At 36.3% G+C, this 22,421-nt stretch overlaps 1 protein-coding gene and 1 long non-coding RNA gene across 3 annotated transcripts in view; both read left to right on the top strand.

Moving 5' to 3' along the window:
* LOC309635305 overlaps positions 1-22,421 on the top strand; it is a 244,117-nt gene that overhangs the window by 153,233 nt on the left and 68,463 nt on the right. The gene's annotated exons all lie outside the window — the stretch shown is intronic.
* On the top strand, positions 4,473-17,495 carry CENPW (centromere protein W; the record flags this gene model as incomplete). Of its 2 annotated transcripts, XM_082406298.1 has the most annotated exons (3): positions 4,481-4,784; positions 15,377-15,490; positions 17,352-17,495. In XM_082406298.1, exons 1-3 carry the CDS (start codon positions 4,659-4,661, stop codon positions 17,376-17,378), a joined length of 267 nt encoding a protein of 88 aa, XP_082262424.1. In that variant the 5' UTR covers positions 4,481-4,658. The 2 variants fall into 2 exon arrangements, with proteins under 2 accessions (XP_082262425.1, XP_082262424.1); XM_082406299.1 differs by lacking the exon at positions 17,352-17,495 and having other exon boundaries at positions 4,473-4,784; positions 15,417-15,494.

The raw sequence follows: 22,421 nt of genomic DNA, 5'->3' as shown, positions 1-22,421 counted from the left end.
ATGAAATTTTCCAATGTTTTCCTCTGTGATTCTTTAGTAAATGAAGGTGAAAGTCTATAAAAAAATAAATAAAAAACTTTATTTTAGGAAAGCAACTAAGCAGAATTTAGATGCTTCTCTTACACTTAAAGACAGTATGACATATCAGAAAATTAAAACACTGAGGTTAATGCCTTAAATTTTCCATATAAATTCTTCTACTTTGAGCTACTCAAACTCTATGACCATTTAATTTAATGTAAAACAGAAATAATAACATCCATACCATCCTTACTAATGTCATAGTTTTGTTAAGATCAAATAAGATAATGTACAAGGACATGCTTCATTACAGGGATAAATACAGTTATTACCCTCATATTCTATTCAACTATTCTTTTAAACATGTAAAAAATTTAAAAACGGTATTTTCATTGTAAAAGTTATGAAAAATGCAGATAAATTGAAAATTCTCTTTGATTCCTGTTCCTTGGCTTCTACCAACCTACAAAACTATTGCAGAGAATGACTTGTTAGAGTTACCTATTAGTTTGCTCTAACAGCACTGCCCACTATGGTAGCCACTAGTGACACATGGCTATTAAATGTAAATTAATCACATTTAAATGAGATTAATATTGTTAGTCACACTAGCCATATTTCAAATGCTCAACAGCCACGTGTTACTATATTGGACAGAGAAGGTAAACACATCCATCACTGAAGAAATTTCTACTGAAATTCAGCCCTACTCTAGAATTAAGTCCAGGAAGAGAGCCTGTGGTAGGCAGAATAATGCCCTTCTCCCCCAAGATGTCAGTGCCCTAATCTCTAGCATCTGTAAATGTTAACTAGAGGATAAGAGAATGTGAAGATTTGATTAAATTAAGAATCTTCAAATGGGAAGATTATCCTGGATTATCTGGGTAGGCCCAATGTAATAACAAGGGTTCTTAGAAGAAGTCAGGAGGATCAGAGTCAGAAAAAGATGTGCTGATAGAAACAGAGGGTACAGTGATGTGCTTTGAAGATAAAGGAAGGGGCCTTGAGTCAAAGAATGGAAGTGGCCCCTAGAAGGTGGAAAAGGCGAGGAAACAGATTCTCCCTTAGAGCCTCTAGGAGGAAGGCTGACACCTTGATTTTAGGATTTCTGATCTGCAGAACTGTAAGATGATACATTTGCTTTGTTTTAAGCTATTAAGTTTGTGATAATAGCAATAGGAAACATACATATGACAATATGTGTTTCCATTCCCCCCTTTATTAACGTTGTCTCCAATTATTTCTATTATATAGATAGAGCTACAATAACATTTTTCCATATGCAGAAGCTAATATTAGATAGTGAAAAGTGCTACAGAGAAAAATAACCCACTGAAAGTGTTAGGATGTTCAGGTTGGCAGGGATATGTGCAGTGTTATGTTGGTAAATGTTTAACCACTTGCTTTCCAGAAAAAAACAAAATTTGCCAGTTCCCGTGATGTAAATACTTCTACCATGACCAATTTCTAGCTACTGATGTAACGTCACTGAACACAAGAGCTGGGAACATATGTCAGTTTCTGCACACTACTGGATCCGGGTATGTGTGTGCACATGTGTGTTTCTAAGTACATATGTGTGGAGTTCCTATTTTAAATAGAAGGTCTTTGTGATACTGACAGAGACCTGAAAAAGATGATGGAGACACTTACGAAGATGAATGGGGAAAAATATTCTTGGCAGAGGGAATAGTAAGTGTAAACACCTGATGGGGGGGTGGCTGGCATATCTGCTGGATTTCAGGTATGTCTGAGAGCAATCAAGGAGTCTAATATAGCTGGAAGAGAGTGAGCTGCTGAATTGTGGGAGATCAGGTCAAGAGTTAACTGTATATTCATAGGTTTCTTTGCATTTAGGGGACAGATAACGCTTCATAAGTCATTGTAGGGACTTTTATTCTGAGGGAAATGGAAGGGGATTGGGGAGAAGAGTGACATAATCTGAGTTAAATTTGGCTCTTCTGTTGAGGATAAATAGAAACAGGCTGAGAGACAGGAGGGTTTTGCACAATAATCCAAGTGAGAGATGATGGTGGCTTGGCCAAAAGTGATAAGATACTGCAAGTAGAGGGGACAGAATTTGCTGAAAAATTGAATATGGGGGGAAAGAAAGTGAGGAGCCAAGGTTGACTCCAAGATTTTGGCTTGAGTAATTGAAAAGATGAAAGTGTTATCAGCTGTGACTGGGAAGATGGTGGGAGAATCAGTTTGGGGGTACAGGGATGTATCAAGAGCTAATTTTGAAAGTGTTAAATTTAAGATGACTTTAAAAAATTCCAGTTCAATGAAGAATTGAATATACATATCTGATTAGGGAAGAGAATCAACTGGAGATGTACATTTGGTACTTAAAGCCATGGTACTGGATGGAGGTCATAGAGTGAATGTAGATAGAGAAGAGACGAAATCTGAGGACTAAGTCTTGGGATACTCCAGGATTTAGAGATAAAAAACACAAAGAAACCAGAAAAGGAGACTAAAAGGCCATCAGGTAGGAGGAAAACCAAAAGAGAATAGCATCCAATTAAAGAAAATGTTTCTTGGAGGAAACAATCATAAAACCCAACAAATATTCCTGGTTAGTCAAATAAACTGAAGCCTGAGAAATGACCACTGGATTTAAAAGTGTTATTGATCATGTTAACCAAAATAATTTTGGTGGAGAGATAGGTACTAAAGTCTGATTGCAGTGGCTTCAAGAGAGAATGGGAGGAAAGGAATTGGAGACATAAAATTTAGCCAATCCTGTCTAGTTTTTCTGTGAAAAAAATGAAAAGGAAGTTGCTAAATATAAGATCCAGAAAGAGTTTTCAAAAGGTTGGAGATATTATAGCATGTGTTTGTGCAGATGAAAAGAAAATTCAGCAAAGAAGGAAAATTCATGAAGCAAAATAGGGGAGACTTGCTAGAGGATGTCCTTAAGAAAGGGAGTGAACTGGGATCTAGGGCACAAGTGGATTAGTTAGCCTTAGACAGATGGTTCATCCATGGGAGCAGATGGAGATTGATGGGTAGATGTGGTGGTGGGAGCATGTGGAAAGTCTCTATGGGGTGCTTCTATTTTGTTATTAAAACAATGTCATCAACTGAGGGTTAGGATGGGGTAGGGAGTGTAGGGAGACTTGAAGAAGAGAATGGGTGAATGAATGGACTTCAGAAACAGCAAAAGACTGCAGGCAGTACTTAGAGGCTCAATAAAATGGTCATGTATTTACATTGAGACCAGACACAAACTTGCATGTTTTTCTTAAGACAACATCAATGTACAGATGCAAATACAGAATGAATTGAGATTTTAACATAAGCAGGGTTGGGTTTTTGTCAATTGAGTATGAGGGAAAAAAAGAGCCTGACTAGAGAGTTAAGGATAAATGCAAGAGGATATTATGGTGATGTACAATAGACCACAGGAAGGAGAATAAAAAATAGATTAAGGTTAGGGACATGGTAGAGACAGAGAGGACAGTGATCCAGTAGCATGTAAGAATTGTTGAAGTGGGGATACTGGAGGAAGTGAGTTCCAGAGATAAGGTTGAAGAGTAAGACAACTGAATTGAGAATATGGAAGGGTATTAGTAATGACAAGGCCTAGTGTATGACCACAGATGTAAATGGCTCATAGGATGAAAGATAAGATTATTGGCAGAGAGGAGATCTTGAAAGTGGGAGGCCAGATAGAAGGATCTATGTGGATATTGAAAGCACAACACAACAACTCCTACAGCATTAGTATTAGAGGTAATTACAAATAACATCACAGTGATATCAGAGTGGTCAGACTAACAGTGTTCCAACATGTCTTGAGTACTTGTTAGAAATGCAAATTCTCAAGTCCCATTGAGACCTACTGAACCAAGAAACCAAGGGGTGATGCTTCAGGTGATGCACGATGACGTCTGAGAACCACTTACAGGGGTAGCACAGAAGATGGAAGAGTTAATTGCTTGGAAAAGAAGGATTCAATGAGGTAGCATTTAAACTACAACAGAAGTTATTGCAAGGTTAAGTGTAGGGGCCTTAAAATTAAAGGGAGCAGCATTTGTAAAGAAAAGCTTGAATCATGAAAAGACCTCAGATAAGATAACATAAAATTACGTAAAAGTGAAAAACGTTAGCTGTTAATATCAGAAAAGCATGCCTTGCTAGGAAGCCACTGGTTCTTCAAGAATCCTGATGAAACATCATAGACTTCTTTCTATTCATCTACTTTTTCTTTCATTGGTATTAGGCTCAGTAGAGAATGAAAGCTGGGACAGTAAGTGTGGCTGCTTTGGCATACCAACATTTTCCACAATTTCCCAACGTCTCTATCGAACACTGGAGAAATTGTTTCAAAGAGCTAGTGCTAAAGGATAAAGCCGCACTCCTCTCCCGTCTATGACGTCACGGGGCGCTCACCGAGGGTGTGTTCCATCAACAGCCAGGCGCCGCGGGGGGCGGGGCTTGAGCGTGCTGACGTCACTACCGGGCGCCAGGCGCGCTCAATTGGCGGCGGATTCAAACGTTGCGGCCTGGTCTCAGGGCCTGTAGAAGCGTCGGAGTCGGGGTTCTCGGTGTCCCCGCGGGCGTGAGCTGCAGTACGCCGCAGGGAGGACCTAGGAAGCTCAGGCGGGTGGTGCCCGAGCTGGAGGGAGAGGATGGCGCTCTCGACAACAGTCTCGCAGAGGAAGCTGATAAAGCGGAAGGCTCCCCGCGGTTTTCTAAAGCGCGTCTTCAAGCAACGGAAGCCTCACCTCCGTCTGGAGACAAATAGCGACCTACTGGTGAGATTTTGTCCCTTCTAGGACTGGAAGTGGGGCGGAGACAGGGGAAATAACCCCCAGTCTTTATTTCGCCGCCCCCAGCCAGTCTAGCTTTCAGGCCTATGTTTGAGGTGTTCGCAGCAAACTGGGCGGGTTTGCCCCAGCCTGGCATATCAGTTAGTATTCCTGATGCTAAGTTGTTTTGGGGTCCTCTGAAATGTAGATATCCTGACCTTTTTTTACAGGAGGCTGTTAGCCACATCAATTTAAGGAGAAAACTAACGTTAAGTTCCTGCTTATAGTTTTTCAATATCGCTATTCAGGAGCACAGTCTGGTACTGTGCTTAGTGTAATTTACAAAGGTTCAAAGGATACATTTAAAAAAAAATAGATTTTGGAATTCAGGCTGGGTTATTTTCATTTAAATATTGTAAAAGGCATTACTGACATGCCTTTCAAAAGTGCCTTTCTCCTTGCCTTCTTTTCTTCCCCTTCTTTTTACATTGTTAAACAAATATATTGCCGTTTCCTCTACTTTAGCTTATTTACTAAAGAACCCTGACCCAAAAGTTTATTTGTAAGTAGTATGCTCCCAAATGTGAATTCGTTTTCCTAGACAAATAGAACACCTGTTAGTTTAGTTTTCAAGCCCAACCATTAAAAGTTTCTCTGACTCATAGTAACTGCAGCATAATGCTCACATGATAAATAACCACAACCAAACCACTGTGTAATATTTCTGTTCTGAAATAAATTAAGAGTTTTTATATTGAATGCCTGGAATATATATCCCTCTAGCAGAATGAACACTGTTTCCCTAGGTTTAAACCATAGGAGGCACCTCCTGTGGTTTGTTACAAGAGCTCTTTGAGTAAGGAGCCACTACAGGTGGGCACCTAATTTCCCCGAGATCAAGGATGAAGAATTGTGGATAATAGGGATATATGGCATGGAGGGTGGCTTCACAATACATCATTCCATCTCTTCTTAAGCTACATTGTACCCACCCCCCCCCCGCCCCACCTCTTTTCTCTACAGCCTCTGCCACTCTCTACTGCCTCCCCTAATTTTAGGGTTTCTATTTTTGCTAAATTACTATAGAATTGTCTTCACTTTTCCTTTCTCTGAGGCAAAACAACTTTTTTTTTTCCTTGGAAAAGTAGCCCTTCTAATATCTCCTGTCCTTTTTTGTTCCTTTTTTTAGACCCTGTAAGAAAAGACAATATATACTGTTTTATTACCCTCCTTCCCCCAAGGTGGTGATTAAGGTGGCACACGTGAGCTGTATTAAAGTGAAATTGATTTTCAAAAGAATTTTAGGTAATTTATTCTGAAGTTTTCACTGGTGCTGGGGTTCTCTCAATAAATGGAGGGGGGAGGAAATGTACCTGCTCTAGAATCTGGGATACTACCAGTTGGTGTAGATTGTTGGGCAGAAATTTCTCAAGTAGTCAGATTCCTCCCACATCCACACTTGCCTGCCCCAAGTGACCCCTGGACAGGAGGACTCTATTGTGGAGTGGGATCCAGGTGGTACAGGAAAGAAGGGGAGGTGAAATTCTAAGCATTTGCAGTGGTAGGGGAATGGACGTTCTTTTTGCTACCATCTATTACTAGATTGTATGCTTGTCTTTGGCTTTGATTATTTCTCCTTCACCGTCTTGTATATGCCATGCATCACTCTAGTTTCTTTACTTATGGTTTTCTGCTTGCCATTGGTACTTAATTATCTTACCCAGCAGGTGTCCCACATCATCCATAAACTTCTCTACAATTAAGGTAGTCTGTTTTTTTTTTCCTGAACTTTGATAGCCGTAAGAGTGTACATCATACAGTTTAGCTACTGGGACCCTGACACTGTTCTCTAAGTTTTATATGTCAGTGTTGTCTCCCAGTGCGGTATGCAGCTTCTTGAGGGGAAGGAACCATACATATCTCCTTTTGTGTCTTCCATTATCTTTAACACAGAACTAATCTACTTTTATGATGTCTTTGCATAAGATATTTCTTCTGTTTGAAGATGTCCTCACTCCACTCTGCTTCTCAAACTTCAGTTATTTCAAAATTCAGTTCAAATGCCTGTTATTCGGTGACGCCTTCCTTCATGGTCTTTGAAAGGATCAATCTTACCTTCCAATATCATCTACTGTCACACATTTGTCTTTAATTAGGTTTCATTCTCCCATTGGACTGGGAACTTTGAATTGGGAACTTACTGTATTCCTGGTGTTTAGCATAATACCTTGAACATTCTGAGTGTACAATTAAAGTTGGGAGTGATGATGACTATATGTGGATTGATATTTCTAACATTTTACTTATAACTTCCTTGTGTTACTTCATATTCTTCTGCACTGGCTTTTTATTGTTGTTTTATTTTATGACTTATTTGATTGTATATCACCAGGGCCAATACTGGTGAGTGTATGTTAATCTCAAATTGTTCGGCTTTCTTGTGACTCAGTTTTTAGATTTATCACTAAGGAATATTGTGCAAATATCTGGGTACTTACAGTTTATGTAAAACTCAGAAGTGCTGTGAGGAAGTGGGGAGGAAGTCAGGCTGGCCCAGTCTTTTGGTCACCTGAGACTGTCAAAGGGATACCTCTTTGTAAATTATCTTTTGGTTTACCTTTCAAGCAAGCTGATTTTTTATTTTTCCAAAGTGTAAGTTCTTGATGGAATGGCTTTCAGGATTGAATGTCTAGCTGAAACCATAAAATTTGCTTTTGTTCTGACCATTTTAATTTAAACCTTAGTGCACTTGAGTGACACCACTCAATTAACTGTTTTATTACAGAGAAATAGGTTGTTTAAAAAAAAAATTCTGACATTAAAAAAAAGTAATATTAATTCAGTATCTATGGTTCATGCCCATGAAGAGTAAAGGACTCAAGCCTCAAAACAGAGTGTGGTTTATTTGGGATTGGCTAAAAAATTTTTTTGCCTAATTTGGGGAGATATGGATGGATCTTTTTCTCATGCAATAATAATTGACAACCTACTGCATATTGGGCCATGGGCTAAAGGTCACTGGGGGTATAATGTCTGGGAAGATAGACATGGTTTTGCCCTTATAGTACATTGAAGAAGACAGGTGAGAAATTGCTGCCTAATGTATGTAGTACGTACAGTGATAAGAAGTTCAGGGTGCCATGGATCTATATAACCTTACATATTGGGAGGAATTGGGCTTTTTAGAGAAGTCTATAAACCAGTAGCATGGCTGTAGGCAAACTTGTATTTGAATACTGAAAGAAGTTCAAAAGACCTAGTATAGAACTGAAAGTTGGGAAAGGTGAGAGATGAAATTAGAAAAGCCTAGTCAAGTGGGATTTAGTATTAAGGAATTTAGAATTTTTCATGAGGCATCTGGAAGATATTTAGCTTTAGAAGTAGAAAATACAGATTAACGGAGGAAATTGAGCCATGTTATGAAGTACTTTTGTTGCAGAAGGAAATGGTATATCATTGGAAGTTTAAAAAAATTTTAAATGACATGGTATAATGTAAAGAATCAGGATTGGGTGATTTAGCTCAGAGTTCTTGTGAGAATTAAACAAGACAGTGCATCAAAAAAGTACCAAAAGAATATCTCCTTCCATAGGTTCTTTATCATGTTAAATTTAAATTCCCAAACTCCTCTGCTTTCCCCAAATATCACTAAAACATTCTTAAGCATCTATAACAATCCACTAAAGATTTCCGCATAATAATTTAAAGCACCACATTACCTAGTTATTTAACATTTAGTGAACTGTTGGGGAGAGTTAAGTATTGTGTGTTTTTCTTTAATTTTATTTTTTTATACAGCAAGTTCTTATTAGCTATCAGTTTTATACATATTAGTGTATATATGTCAATCCCAATCTCCCAATTCATCCCCACCCCCGCTTTCCCCCCTTGGTGTCCATACATTTGTTCTCTACATCTGTGTCTCTGTTTCTGCCTTGCAAACTGGTTCATCTGTACTATTTTTCTAAATTCCAAATATATGCATTAATATACTATATTTGTTCTTCTCTTTCTGACTTACCTCACTCTGTATGACAGTCTCTAGGTCCATCCACGTCTCTACAGATGACCCAGTTTCGTTCCCTTTGATGGCTGGGTAATATTCCATTGTATATATGTACCACATCTTATTTATCCATTCGTCTGTTGGTGGGCATTTAGGTTGTTTCCATGACCTGGCTATTTTAAACAGTGCTGCAATGAACATTGGGGCACATGTGTCTTTTTGAATTATGGTTTTCTCTGGATATATGCCCAGTAGTGAGATTGCTGGGTCATATCGTAATTCTATTTTTAGTTTTTTAAGGAACCTCCATACTGTTCTCCATAGTGGCTGTATCAATTTCCATTCCCACCAACAATGCAAGAGGGTTCCCTTTTCTTTACACCCTCTCCAACATTTGTTGTTTGTAGATTTTCTGATGATGCCCATTCTAACTGGTGTGAGGTGATACCTCATTGTGGTTTTGATTTGCATTTCTCTAATAATTAGTGATGTTGAGCGTCTTTTCATGTGCCTCTTGGCCATCTGTTTCTCTTCTTTGGAGAGATGTCTATTTAGGTCTACTGCCCATTTTTGGATTGGGTTGCTTGTTTTTTTAATATTGATCTGCATGAGCTGTTTATATATTTTGGAGATTAATCCTTTGTCCACTGATTGGTTTGCAAATATTTTCTCCCATTCTGAGGGTTGTCTTTTCATCTTATTTATAGTTCCCTTTGCTGTGCAAAAGCTTTTAAGTTTCATTAGGTCCCATTTGTTTATTTTTGTTTTGATTTCCATTACTCTAGGAGGTGGGTCAAAAAAGATCTTGCTTTGATTTATGTCAAAGAGTGTTCTTCCTGTGGTTTCCTCTAAGAGTTTTATAGTGTCTGGTCTGGTCTTACATTTAGGTCTTTAATCCATTTTGAGTTTACTTTTGTGTATGATGTTAGGGAGTGTTCTAATTTCATTCTTTTACATGTAGCTGTCCAGTTTTCCCAGCACCACTTATTGCAGAGGCTGTCTTTTCTCCATTGTATCTCCTTGCCTCCTTTGTCATAGATTAGTTGACCATAGGTGTGTGGGTTGATCTCTGGGCTTTCTATCCTGTTCCCTTGATCTGTATTTCTCTTTTTGTGTCAGTACCATATTGTCTTGATTACTGTAGCTTTGTAGTGTAGTGTGAAGTCAGGGAGTCTAATTCCTCCACCTCTGTTTTTTTCCCTCAAGATTGCTGTGGCTATCCGGGCTCTTTTGTGTCTCCATACAAATTTTAAGATTCTTTGTTCTAGTTCTGTAAAAAAAAAAAAAAAATGCCATTGGTAATTTGATAAGGATTGCATCAAATCTGTAGATTGCTTTGGGTAGTCATAGTCATAGAAAATAGTCATTTTCACAATATTGACTCTTCCAATCTAAGAACATGGTATATATCCCCATCTGTTTGTGTCATCTTTGATTTCTTTCATCAGTGTCTTATAGTTTTCTGAGAACAGGTTTTTTACCTCCTTAGGTAGCTTTATTCCTAGGTATTTTATTCTTTTTGTTGCAATGGTGAAGGGGATTGTTTCCTTAATTTCTCTTTCTGATCTTTCGTTGTTAGTGTATAGGAATGCAAGAGATTTCTGTTCATTAATTTTGTATCCTGCAACTTTACCAAATGCATTGCTTAGCTCTAGTAGTTTTCTGGTAGCATCTTTAGGATTCTCTATGTATAGTATCATGTCATCTGCAAACAGTGATAGCTTTACTTCTTCTTTTCCGATTTGGGTTCCTTTTATTTCCTTTTCTTCTCTGATTTCTGTGGTTAAAACTTCCAAAACTATGTTGAATAATAGTGGTGAGAGTGGGCAACCTTGTCTTGTTACTGATCTTAGAGGAAATGGTTTCAGTTTTTCACTGTTGAGAATGATGTTTGCTGTGGGTTTGTCGTATATAGCCCTTATGATGTTGAGGTAGGTTCCCTCTATGCCCACTTTCTGGAGTGCTTTTATTATAAATGGAAGTGGAATTTTGTCAAGCTTTTTCTGCATCTTTTGAGATGATCATATGGTTTTTATTCTTCAATTTGTTAATATGGTGTATCACATTGATTTTTTATTGAAGAATCCTTGCATCCCTGGGATAAATCCCACTTGATCATGGTGTATGATCCTTTTAATGTGTTGCTGGATTCTGTTTGCTAGGATTTTGTTGAAGATTTTTACATCTATATTCATCAGTGATATTGGTCCATAATTTTCCTTTTTTGTAGTATCTTTGTCTGGTTTTGGTATCAGGGTGATGGTGGCCTCGTAGAATGAGTCTGGGAGTGTTCCTTCCTCTGCAATTTTTTGGAAGAGTTTGAGAAGGATGGGTGTTAGCTCTTCTCTAAATGTTTGATAGAATTCACCTGTGAAGCCATCTGGTCCTGGACTTTTGTTTGTTGGAAGATATTTAATCACAGTTTCAATTTCATTACTTGTGATGGGTCTGTTTATATTTTCTGTTTCCTCCTGGTTCAGTCTTGGAAGGTTATACCTTTCTAAGAATTTGTCCATTTCTTCCAGGTTGTCCATTTTATTGGCATAGAGTTGCTTGCAGTAGTCTCTTAGGATGCTTTGTATTTCCATGGTGTCCGTTGTAACTTCTCCTTGTTCATTTCTAATTTTACTGATTTGAGTGCTCTCCCTCTTTTTCTTGATGAGTCTGGCTAAAGGTTTATCAATTTTGTTTATCTTCTCAAAGAACCAGCTTTTAGTTTTATTGATCTTTGCTATTGTTTTCTTTGTTTCTACTTCATTTATTTCTGCTCTGATCTTTATGATTTCTTTCCTTCTGCTAACTTTGGGTTTTGTTTGTTCTTCTTTCTCTAGGTCCTTTAGGTGTAAGGTTAGATTGTTTATTTGAGAATTTTCTTTTTTCTTGAGGTAGGATTGTATTGCTATAAACTTCCCTCTTTGAACTGCTTTTGCTGCATCCCATGGGTTTTGGATTGTCATGTTTTTGTTGTCATTTGTCTCTAAGTATTTTTTGATTTCCTCTTTGATTTATTCAGTGACCTGTTGGTTATTTAGTAACATATTATTTAGCCTCCATGTGTTTGTGTATTTTATGTTTTTTCCCTGTAATTGATTTCTAATCTCATAGCGTTGTGGTCGGAAAGGATGCTTGATATGATTTCAATTTTCTTAAATTTACTGAGGCTTGATTTGTGACCCAAGATGTGATCTATCCTGGAGAATGTTCCGTGTGCACTTGAGAAGAAAGTGGAATGTGCTGTTTTTGGATGGAATAAATATCCATTTATTATAAATATGATAAATATTCTTATAAATATCAATTTAATCTGGTTGGTCTGTTGTGTCATTTAAAACTTGTGTTTCCTTATTAATTTTCTGTCTGGATGATGTGTCCATTGGTGTAGGTGAGGTGTTAAAATCCCCCACTATTATTGTGTTACTGTCGATTTCCTCTTTTATAGCTGTTAGCAGTTGCTTTATGTATTGAGGTGCTCCTATGTTGGGTGCATATATATTTATAATTGTTATATCTTCTTCTTGGATTGATCTCTTGATCATTATGTAGTGTTCTTCCTTGTCTCTTGCAACATTCTTTATTTTAAAGTCTGTTTTATCTGGTATGAGTATTGCTACTCCAGCTTTCTTTTGATTTCCATTTGCATGTAATACCTTTTTCCATCCGCTCACTTTCAGTCTGTTTGTGTCTCTAGGTCTGAAGTGGGTCCCTTGTAGACAGCATATCTATGGGTCTTGTTTTTGTATCCATTCAGTGAGCCTGTGTCTTTTGGTTGGAGCATTTAATCCATTTACATTTAAGGTAATTATTGATATGTATGTTCCTATTACCATTTTCTTAATTGTTTTGGGTTTGTTTTTGTTGGTCCTTTTCTTCTCTTGTGTTTTCCACTTAAAGAAGTTCCTTTAGCATTTGTTGTAGAGCTGGTTTGGTGGTGCTGAATTCTCTTAGCTTTTGCTTTTCTATAAAGCTTTTGACTTCTCCGTCAAATCTGAATGAGATCCTTGCTGGGTAGAGTAATCTTGGTTGTAGCTTTTTCTTTTTCCCTTTCATCACTTTAAATATATTGTGGCCTCTCTTCTGGCTTGTAGAGTTTCTGCTGAGAAATCAACTGTTAACCTTATGGGAGTTCCCTTGCATGTTATTTGTTGTTTTTCCCTTGTTGCCTTTAATAATTTTTCTTTGTCTTTAATTTGTGTCAGTTTGATTACTGTGTGTCTCAGTGTGTTTCTCCTTGGGTTTATCCTGCCTGGGAGTCTCTGTGCTTCCTGGATTTGGGTGGCTATTTCCTTTCCCATGTTAGGGAAGTTTTCCACTATAATCTCTTCAAATATTTTCTTGGGTCCTTCCTCTCTCTCTTCTCCTTCTGGAACCCCTATAATGTGAATGTTGTTACGTTTAATGTTTTCCCAGAGATCTCTTAGGGTGTCTTCATTTCTTTTCATTCTTTTTTCTTTAGTCTGTTCCATGGCAGTGAATTCCACCATTCTTTTTCCAGGTCACTTATCTGTTCTTTTGCCTCAATTATTCTGGTATTTATTCCTTCTAGTGTATTTTTCATTTCAGTTATTGTATTGTTCATCTCTGTTTGTTTGTTCTTTAATTCTTCTAGGTGTTTGTTCTTTAATTCTTCTAAACCTTTGTTAAACATTTCTTGCATCTTCTCAATCTTTTCCTCCATTCTTTTTCCGAGGTCCTGGCTCATCTTCACTATCATTATTCTGAATTCTTTTTTTGGAAGGTTGCCTATCTCCACTTCATTTAATTGTTTTTCTGGGGTTTTATCTTGTTCCTTCATCTGGTACATAGTCCTCTGCCTTTTCATTTTGTCTCTGTTTCTGTGAATGTGGTTTTCATTCCATAGTCTGCAGGATTTTAGTTTCTTGCTTCTGCCAAGTGTTAAGTATTAATTAATTGTTCTCAGTGCAAAGAGTGTGTACTATTATATAAATGATCAAATAAATTATATGTTAAAGAGACTATCTAATTGGACCTAGGTTGGTAGTGACTTCAGGCACATGGCAGAAGCAATGGATAGAGATGTTACCAGTAATTTAAATAAAAGAGCACTAGATGTGATACTAGAGGGAGAAATGAGATAGGACTGCAACTCACTTTACATTCTCTCTTGCTTGGGTTTGAGCTCTACTTCAGCTGTTTTCAAGCTATATATATATGCATATAGAATGAGTAGCCCTTTTTGGTTAGGGTAGTGAATTTTGAGTAGAATATTTAGCAAAATGTACATATTGAAATAGTGAGGTTAAATAATGATATATGTACACATATATTATGGTACATGTATATGTTTTGCTAATAATGTAGAAGTTGTTTCTATAAGAATATGCAAGAAGCTGGCAACCATAGTTGACTGGGGGATGATGTGGAAGAGAGACTTACTTTTGTCAGTCTATCCTTTTGCAGACTTTTTGCTTTGTATTTTGAAATACCTATTGGTTCACAAGAAGTGGCAAAAATAGTAGAGAATTCCCCTTACCTTTTATGCAGCTTCCCACAATGCTAATATCTTATATAATTACAGTTCTTTGTGGACTTTGGAATTTTGTATTATCTGCTTATTTTATGTAGTTTAAGGCTACTTTTTAAGAAATTTTAAGATTATTAATAGTAGATATGATTATTTTGATGTTGTTGGAAGACAAGTAACTTGACCTTTGTATATAAATGCGATAAACTTTTAAAATTTCAATTATTAACATGTTTTTGATTAGATATTTCACATTAAATATCTGGTTACAAAATCTTTATACCTTGGATTGTAGAATGAGAGATGACTAGCCTTAAGTACAATATTTGATATGTTTTTTTAATTTGGGGGAAATTTTAAATTACGTTGGAAACTTAAATTTAGTTGGAATGGGAAACAGGAATATTTTTTCTTAATAGAGACCTACCTAAGTTTTGATATAATGATTCTTTAGAGTAATGTTATTGTCTATAGCCTTTGGTCAGCTTTACATAGACTTGTGTCATGTATTGTAATAACTAAGTCTCTTTTTTATGGAATCTTAAGATGGACATATATTAAACTGAATTCTGTTACTTTAAATAAGGGTTAATTGATGTAATCACAGTAGTAAATAGTACAGCATTAAAATTGGGGATATTCTTTTTATTTTTATTTTTTAATTTTTAAAATTTTTTGTAAATTTATTTTTACTTATTTATTATTTTTGGCTGTGTTGGGTCTTCATAGCTGCGCGCGGCTTTCTCTAGTTGCCGCAAGCGGGGGCTACTCTTCGTTGTGGTACGTGGGCTTCTCATTGTGGTGGCTTCTCTTGTTGTGGAGCATGGGCTCTAGAGTGCGCGGGCTTCAGTAGATGCAGCGCTTGGGCTCAGTAGTTGTGGCTTGTGGGCTGTAGAGTGCAGGCTCAGTAGTTGTGGCTCACGGGCTTCGTTGCTCCACGGCATGTGGGATCTTCCCAGACCAGGGCTCGAACCCGTGTCCCCTGCATTGGCAGGTGGATTCTTAACCACTGCACCACCAGGGAAGCCCGGGGGTATTCTTTTTAAAAGTCATTATTTCCAAACATCAGTATTTGAGCTTAAAAATCCTTTTGCATTTTCTCTTTTAAAGGTGCATCTGAACTGTTTACTCCTTGTTCATCGATTAGCAGAAGAGGCTCGGACAAATGCTTGTGAGAATAAGTGTGGAGTCATTAAAAAGGAGCATGTACTGGCTGCAGCAAAGGTAAGATCTGAATTTCTTTTCTTGAGCACAGTTGCCTTAAAACACCACCTAGTTCGTCACCTCTGCCTGGTTTAGATTCCTTATTCAGTTTTGTTGACTGAGTTGATGCTTGGCTTTTCACGGGTTTTAATTACAGAGTTAGATTTTTTTTTATTATGTATATTATGGATTTCTGATGGAAAGATTCATGGCCATTGCTTTATTGCCATTTAAGGGAAAATGAATGTTTGACTGCTAATCTGTGAGATATGCAGTAGCCTATATATAGCTAAGAAGGTTTATTACCTTGAAATTTATCAAAACTTTCTTCTTGATCATTTTAAGTTCAGCTAATGATTTTTCTACATTTGTTTTGAGATTAGAGTGACTTCTTAATCATATTGCTTATATAAGCAGAGAAGATTGCTTCTTACTGATATTTCTGTATAATGTAATAGTATGATGCCTAGGGCAGAGTTTTTTCCATATATGTTCCCAAGATTATTTTCACTTGATGTTAATAGATGCCCCAATAGGAAAGGCTTCTGGGGTCAGATAAGTTTATATAACCTAACATACTATACCTCCTTGAATAGTCACAATGTTATGTATAGAGAGCTTGTTTCTGTAAGAATATGCAAGAAATTGGCACATGGTTGACTGGAGGATGATGTGAGAGAGAGACTTATTTTTGACAGTTTACCTCTTTATAGGCTTTTTTGTTTAACATTTAATATTTTTGAAATAATTATAGACTCACAGAAGGTGCAAAAATAGTATAGAGAGTTCCACTGTACCTTATCCAACTTCCCACAACGGTAATGTCTTTATATAACTATAGTTATGTAAAGTTATGAAAGGTTATGAGAAATATACCAGTAATTTGTTGAACTCTGTTTAATTTAGCATTTTGTAAATTTGGGTGTATAATATACTTAGAATTTTGTAAATTCATTTGAGTACATAGTATTCTTTTGCAGTCCGTATACTAACTTCTTGTAGAACAGAGAAGTACTGGCCTAGGGTATAAACCTATTTGGTGACCTCTGTGGAAGCCTAGAAATGGGCATGCCTTGGCATTTTTTAAGGGGCTTTAAATTCTCTTACAACTATAAACATTTCAACAAGTTTCTGTACTATTAAAGTTGATATAAGTGCTTTCTGCAGGTAAAGCAAGGCTTAAGAACTTGAAGAGTGTATGTGTGTGTCTTAAATTTAGGGTTGGTTTGTTTTTATTAATGAATTATAAGTGTACTTACCTAAAAGTAGGTAAGTTCTTTAAAATATTTTTGGATATATTCTGGTCTCTAATGTTCCTTGTCTTTTACAACTTAAGATCTCATTTTGTTTAATTTCTCTTATGGGCTTCATGTCTTAAAATTTATCTACCTAACAAGCTTTTCAACTTGAGATGACTAGCCTTGGTCTCTGATATAATTCCAGCCTAAATACAAGAAATTTGGTGTTGCAGTGGATTTGTATTGCTTTATAGTTGTTAAATGCCTGATTCATAATAGGATTTTCAAGTTTTGGAACATTCCTTAACTCTCCGAATTACTAAATTGTCTATAAACCTCAAGTTGGGAGCCATTAATCTGGACACTTTTGGCACAATTGAAGAAATTAACATCTAGAAGTGACTATTATAAAACCAGATTTTGAGAATCTAGGCATGTTTCACATTCTTTGAGAGAATTATACTATTTTAGAGAAGTCTAAAACCATTTATAAGGCAAAAGATTCCCTAATCACATTCCAAATTGGGTTTTATAAATTCAGAGACTTGCATACTATACACATAGGACTTTTAAACTTTTTGTTGAGGAATTGTGTTTTATTTGGCATAGGTATAATATGAATCTTCATTTTCTCCCCCTCACAGGTAATTCTAAAGAAGAGCAGAGGTTAGAAGTCAAAGAACACATTTTTGAAAATTATATGATGTATTATTTTAGGTGATAACAGATCGTAAAAGCACTTTTTATATAGCAGTTAATATTGTGTATTAAAATATTGGCTAGCTGAAGGATGTGTGTGTTTGTATGTTTTTTGCTGGTATTGAAATATCTCAAGTATACACATAGAGCTATATAAGCTTTGTTTTTGAGGAATTGTTTCATTTTAAGTGGCCTTTAGTTCACGCTGCTTCTCTTTTTGTTGGTATTGCAGATGTTTTACATATCAAAAATGAAATCTTAGTGTGTGAAGTAGCTTGAAGAGATATATTTCTTAGAATTAAGTTTATAAGTATTTAGATTTAGCCACAGTTAACTATGGAATCAATTTAATCTCTGAAGGAAGACAATATGCAGTCAAATCTAGGTGTATTTTAAATATTTTAACTGTTTAATGCCTTTGCATAAGCAATGCAGTCTACTTTTATTTAGACCAATACTGTAATAATATAATTTCTCAACTGTAAACACCAGCAGGGTGTTTTCAAAAACCTATTTCCCTCCAAAACCAAAAAAAAAAAATTACAGAGCAAATTGACTTATTTTCTTCAACTCACACAGATTTAATAGATGGGTATTTCTTCCCCCCCAAGAAATTTTTTAGAAGTTTATCGCATATCATCTAATAGTTGTGTTTTTAACTTTTTATTTTGAAATAATTATAGATTGCAACTTGAAGTTGCAAAAATAGTACAGAGAGGTCCACATGTACTCTATCTCCAGTTTTCTCCCAGTGCCTACATCTTAAATAATTACAGTATAATATCAAAACCAGGAATTTGACTTGGTACAGTGTGTGTATAATTCTGTACCATTTTAGTACATTTGGAGATCTGTGTAACCACCACTACAGTCAAGATACAGAATTATTTCATCATCACAGACTTCTCCATCTTTCTGTTCTTTTATAAATTACACCCAGCTCCCCATGTCCACTGCACACACAACACTCCCCTTCCCCACCATCCCTAAGCCGTGGCAACCACTAAACTGTTCTCCATGTCTATAATTTTGCCATTGTGATGCAATCATACAGGTTATGACTTTTGGGAATTTGCTTTTTTCACTTAGCATAACTCTCTTGATCCTCCAAGTTGTTGCATGTAGCAATTTGTTCCTTTTTATTACTGAGTCGTCATATTCCATGGTATTTATATACCACAGTTTGTACAGCTTTACTCACTGAGGGATATTTTGATTATTTCTAGTTTTTGGCTATCACAAATAAAGCTGTTGTGAACAGTTGTGTACCAGTTTTTATACAGTTTTCATTTCTCTGGGAAAAATGCCCAGGAATGTGATTGCTGGGTTTAATGGTAAGTATGTGTTTAGTTTTTCAAAAAGAAATGGCCAGAGTATTTTCCAGAGTGGCTGTACCATTTTGTATTCCCATTAGCAGTTTATGAGAGAGTCATTTTTTTCTCCTTCTCATGAACATTTGGTATTGTTTTTTATTTTAGCTGTTCTGCTACGAATGTCTCATCATGGTTTTTAATTTACATTTCCCTAATGGCTAATGATGTTGCACATATCTTCATGTTTGTCATCCATTTTTTCTCTTTAGTAAAATGTTTCTTCATTTCTTTTGCCCATTTTCTATTTGTTTTTCTAATGTTGAATTTTGAGAGTTCTCTAGGTATAGGTCTTTGGTCAGACATGTGGTTTGCAAATATTTTCTTCTGTTCTGTAGCTTGCCTTTTATCCTTTAACAGTATCTTTCGAAGGTCAATGATTTTCACTTTTGATGAGGTCCAATTTATTTTTTATTTATTTATTTTCATGCTGTTGGTGTCATGTTTAAGAACTCTTCATCAAGCCCTACATCTTATAGATTTTCTCCTGTATTATTTTTTAAATTTACCCTTTTTTGTTGTTATTGCAGTTTTTTTTTAAAACATCTTTATTGGAGTATAATTGCTTACAATGTTGTGTTAGTTACTTCTGTGTAACAAAGTGAATCAGCTATATGTATACATATATCCCCATATCCCCTCCCTCTTGTGTCTCCCTCCCAACCTCCCTATCCCACCCCTCTAGGTGGTCACAAAGCACCGAGCTGATGTCCCTGTGCTATGTGGCTGCTTCCCATTAGCTATCTGTTTTACATTTGGTAGTGTATATATGTCAATGCCACTCTCTCACTTGGTCTCAGCTTACCATTCCCTGTCCTCGTGTCATCAAGTCCATTCTCTACGTCTGCATCTTTATTGCTGTCCTGCCCCTAGGTTCTTCAGAACCTTTTTTTTTTTTTTTTAGATTCCATATATATGTGTTAGCATACGGTATTTGTTTTTCTTTTCTGACTTCACTCTGTATGACAGACTCTAGATCCATCCACCTCACTACAAATAACTCAATTTCGTTTCTTTTATGGCTGAGTAATATTCCATTGTATATATGTGCCACGTCTTCTTTATCCATTCATCTGTCAGTGGACACTTAGGTTGCTTCCGTGTCCTGGCTATTGTAAATAGGGCTGCAGTGAACATTGTGGTACGTGACTCTTTTTGAATTATGGTTTTCTCAGGTATATGCCCAGTGGTGGGATTGCTGGGTCATATGGTAGTTCTATTTTTAGTTTTTTAAGGAACCTCCATACTGTTCTCCATAGTGGCTGTACCAGTTTACATTCCCACCAACAGTGCAAGAGGGTTCCTTTTTCTCCACACCCTCTCCAGCATTTATTGTTTGTAGATTTTTTTGATGATGGCCATTCTGATCATTGTGAGGTCATTGTGGTTTTGATTTGCATTTCTCTAATGATTAGTGATGTTGCGCATCCTTTCATGTGTTTGTTGGCAATCTGTATATTTTCTTTGGAGAAATGTCTATTTAGGTCTTCTGCCTATTTTTGGATGGAGTTGTTTGTTTTTTTGATATTGAGCTGCATGAGCTGCTTGTATATTTTGGAGATTAATCCTTTGTCAGTTGCTTCATTTGCAAATATTTTCTCCCATTCTTAGGGTTGTCTGTTCATCTTGTTTATGGTTTCCTTCGCTGTGCAAAAGCTTTTAAGTTTCATTAGGTCCCATTTGTTTATTTTTGTCTTTATTTCCATTTCTCTGGGAGGTGGGTCAAAAAGGATCTTGCTGTGATTTATGTCATAGAGTGTTCTGCCTATGTTTTCCTCTAAGAGTTTGATAGTGTCTGACCTTACATTTAGGTCTTTAATCCATTTTGAGTTTATTTTTGTGTGTGGTGTTAGGGAGTGTTCTAATTTCATTTTTTTTACATGTAGCTGTCCAGTTTTCCCAGCACCACTTATTGAAGAGGCTGTCTTTTCTCCGTTGTATATTCTTCCCTCCTTTATGAAAGATAAAGTGACCATTTGTGTGTGGGTTTATCTCTGGGCTTTCTATCCTGTTCCATTGATCTATATTTCTGTTTTTATGCCAGTACCATACTGTCTTGATTACTGTAGCTTTGTAGTATAGCCTGAAGTTCGGGAGCCTGATTCCTCCAGCTCCAGTTTTCTTTCTTAAGATTGCTTTTGCTATTCGGGGTCTTCTGTGTTTCCATACAAATTGTGAAATTTTTTGTTCTAGTTCTGTGAAAAATGCCATTGGTAGTTTGATAGGGATTGCATTGAACCTGTAGATTGCTTTGGGTAGTAGAGTCATTTTCACAATGTTGATTCTTCCAATCCAAGAACATGGTATATCTCTCCATCTGTTTGTATCATCTTTAATTTCTTTCATCAGTGTGTTATAGTTTTCTGCATACAGGTCTCTTGTCTCCTTAGGTAGGTTTATTCCTAGGTATTTTATTCCTTTTGTTGCAGTGGTAAATGGGAGTGTTTCCTTAATTTCTCTTTCAGATTTTTCATCATTAATGTATAGGAATGCAAGAGATTTCTGTGAAGTCATTTTGTATCTTGCTACTTTACGAAATTCATTGATTAGCTCTAGTAGTTTTCTGGTAGCATCTTTAGGATTCTCTATGTATAGTATCATGTCATCTGCAAACAGTGACCGTTTTACTTCTTCTTTTCCGATTTCGATTCCTTTTATTTCTTTTTCATCTCTGATTGCTGTAGCTAAAACTTCCAAAACTATGTTGAATAATAGTGGAGGAAGTGGGCAACCTTGTCTTGTTCCTGATCTTAGTGGAAATGGTTTCAGTTTTTCACCATTGAGAATGATGTTGGCTGTGGGTTTGTCATATATGGCCTTTATTAAGTTGAGGTTACTTCCGTCTGTGCCCACTTTCTGGAGAGTTTTTTTTATAAATGGGTTTTGAATTTTGTCAAAAGCTTTTTCTGCATCTATTGAGATGATCATATGGTTTTTATTCTTCACTTTGTTAATATGGTGTATCACATTGATTGATTTGCGTATATTGAAGAATCCTTGCATTCCTCAGTAAAGTGGGATAAAACCACTTGATCATGGTGTATGATCCTTTTAATGTGCTGTTGGATTCTGTTTGCTAGTATTTTGTTCAGGATTTTTGCATCTATGTTCATCAGTGATATTGGACTGTAGGTTTTTTTTTTTTTTTTTTTTTTTGGTGACATCTTTGTCTGGTATTGGTATCAGGGTGATTGCGGCCTCATAGAATGAGTTTGGGAGTGTTTCTCCCTCTGCTATATTTTGGAAGAGTTTGAGAAGGATTGGGTGTTAGCTCTTCTCTAAATGTTTGATAGAATTCACCTGTGAAGCCATCTGGTCCTGGACTTTTGTTTGTTGGAAGATTTTTAATCACAGTTTCAATTTCAGTGCTTTTGATGGGTCTCTTTATATTTTCTGTTTATTCCTGGTTCAATCTTGGAAGGTTATACCTTTCTAAGAATTTGTCCATTTCTTCCAGGTTGTCCATTTTATTGGCATAGAGTTGCTTGTAGTAATCTCTCATGATCCTTTGTATTTCTGCAGTATCAGTTGTTACTTCTCGTTTTTCATTTCTAATTCTGTTGATTTGAGTCTTCCTTTTTTTTCTTGATGAGTCTGTCTAATGGTTTATCAATTTTGTTTATCTTGTCAAAGAACTAGCTTTTA

The sequence above is a fragment of the Balaenoptera borealis genome (assembly GCF_965194805.1).
Source record: "Balaenoptera borealis genome assembly, chromosome: 9".
NCBI lineage: Eukaryota > Metazoa > Chordata > Mammalia > Artiodactyla > Balaenopteridae > Balaenoptera > Balaenoptera borealis.
Note: the sequence above shows the minus strand (reverse complement) of the source record. Positions and strands in the feature narration are given on the sequence as shown.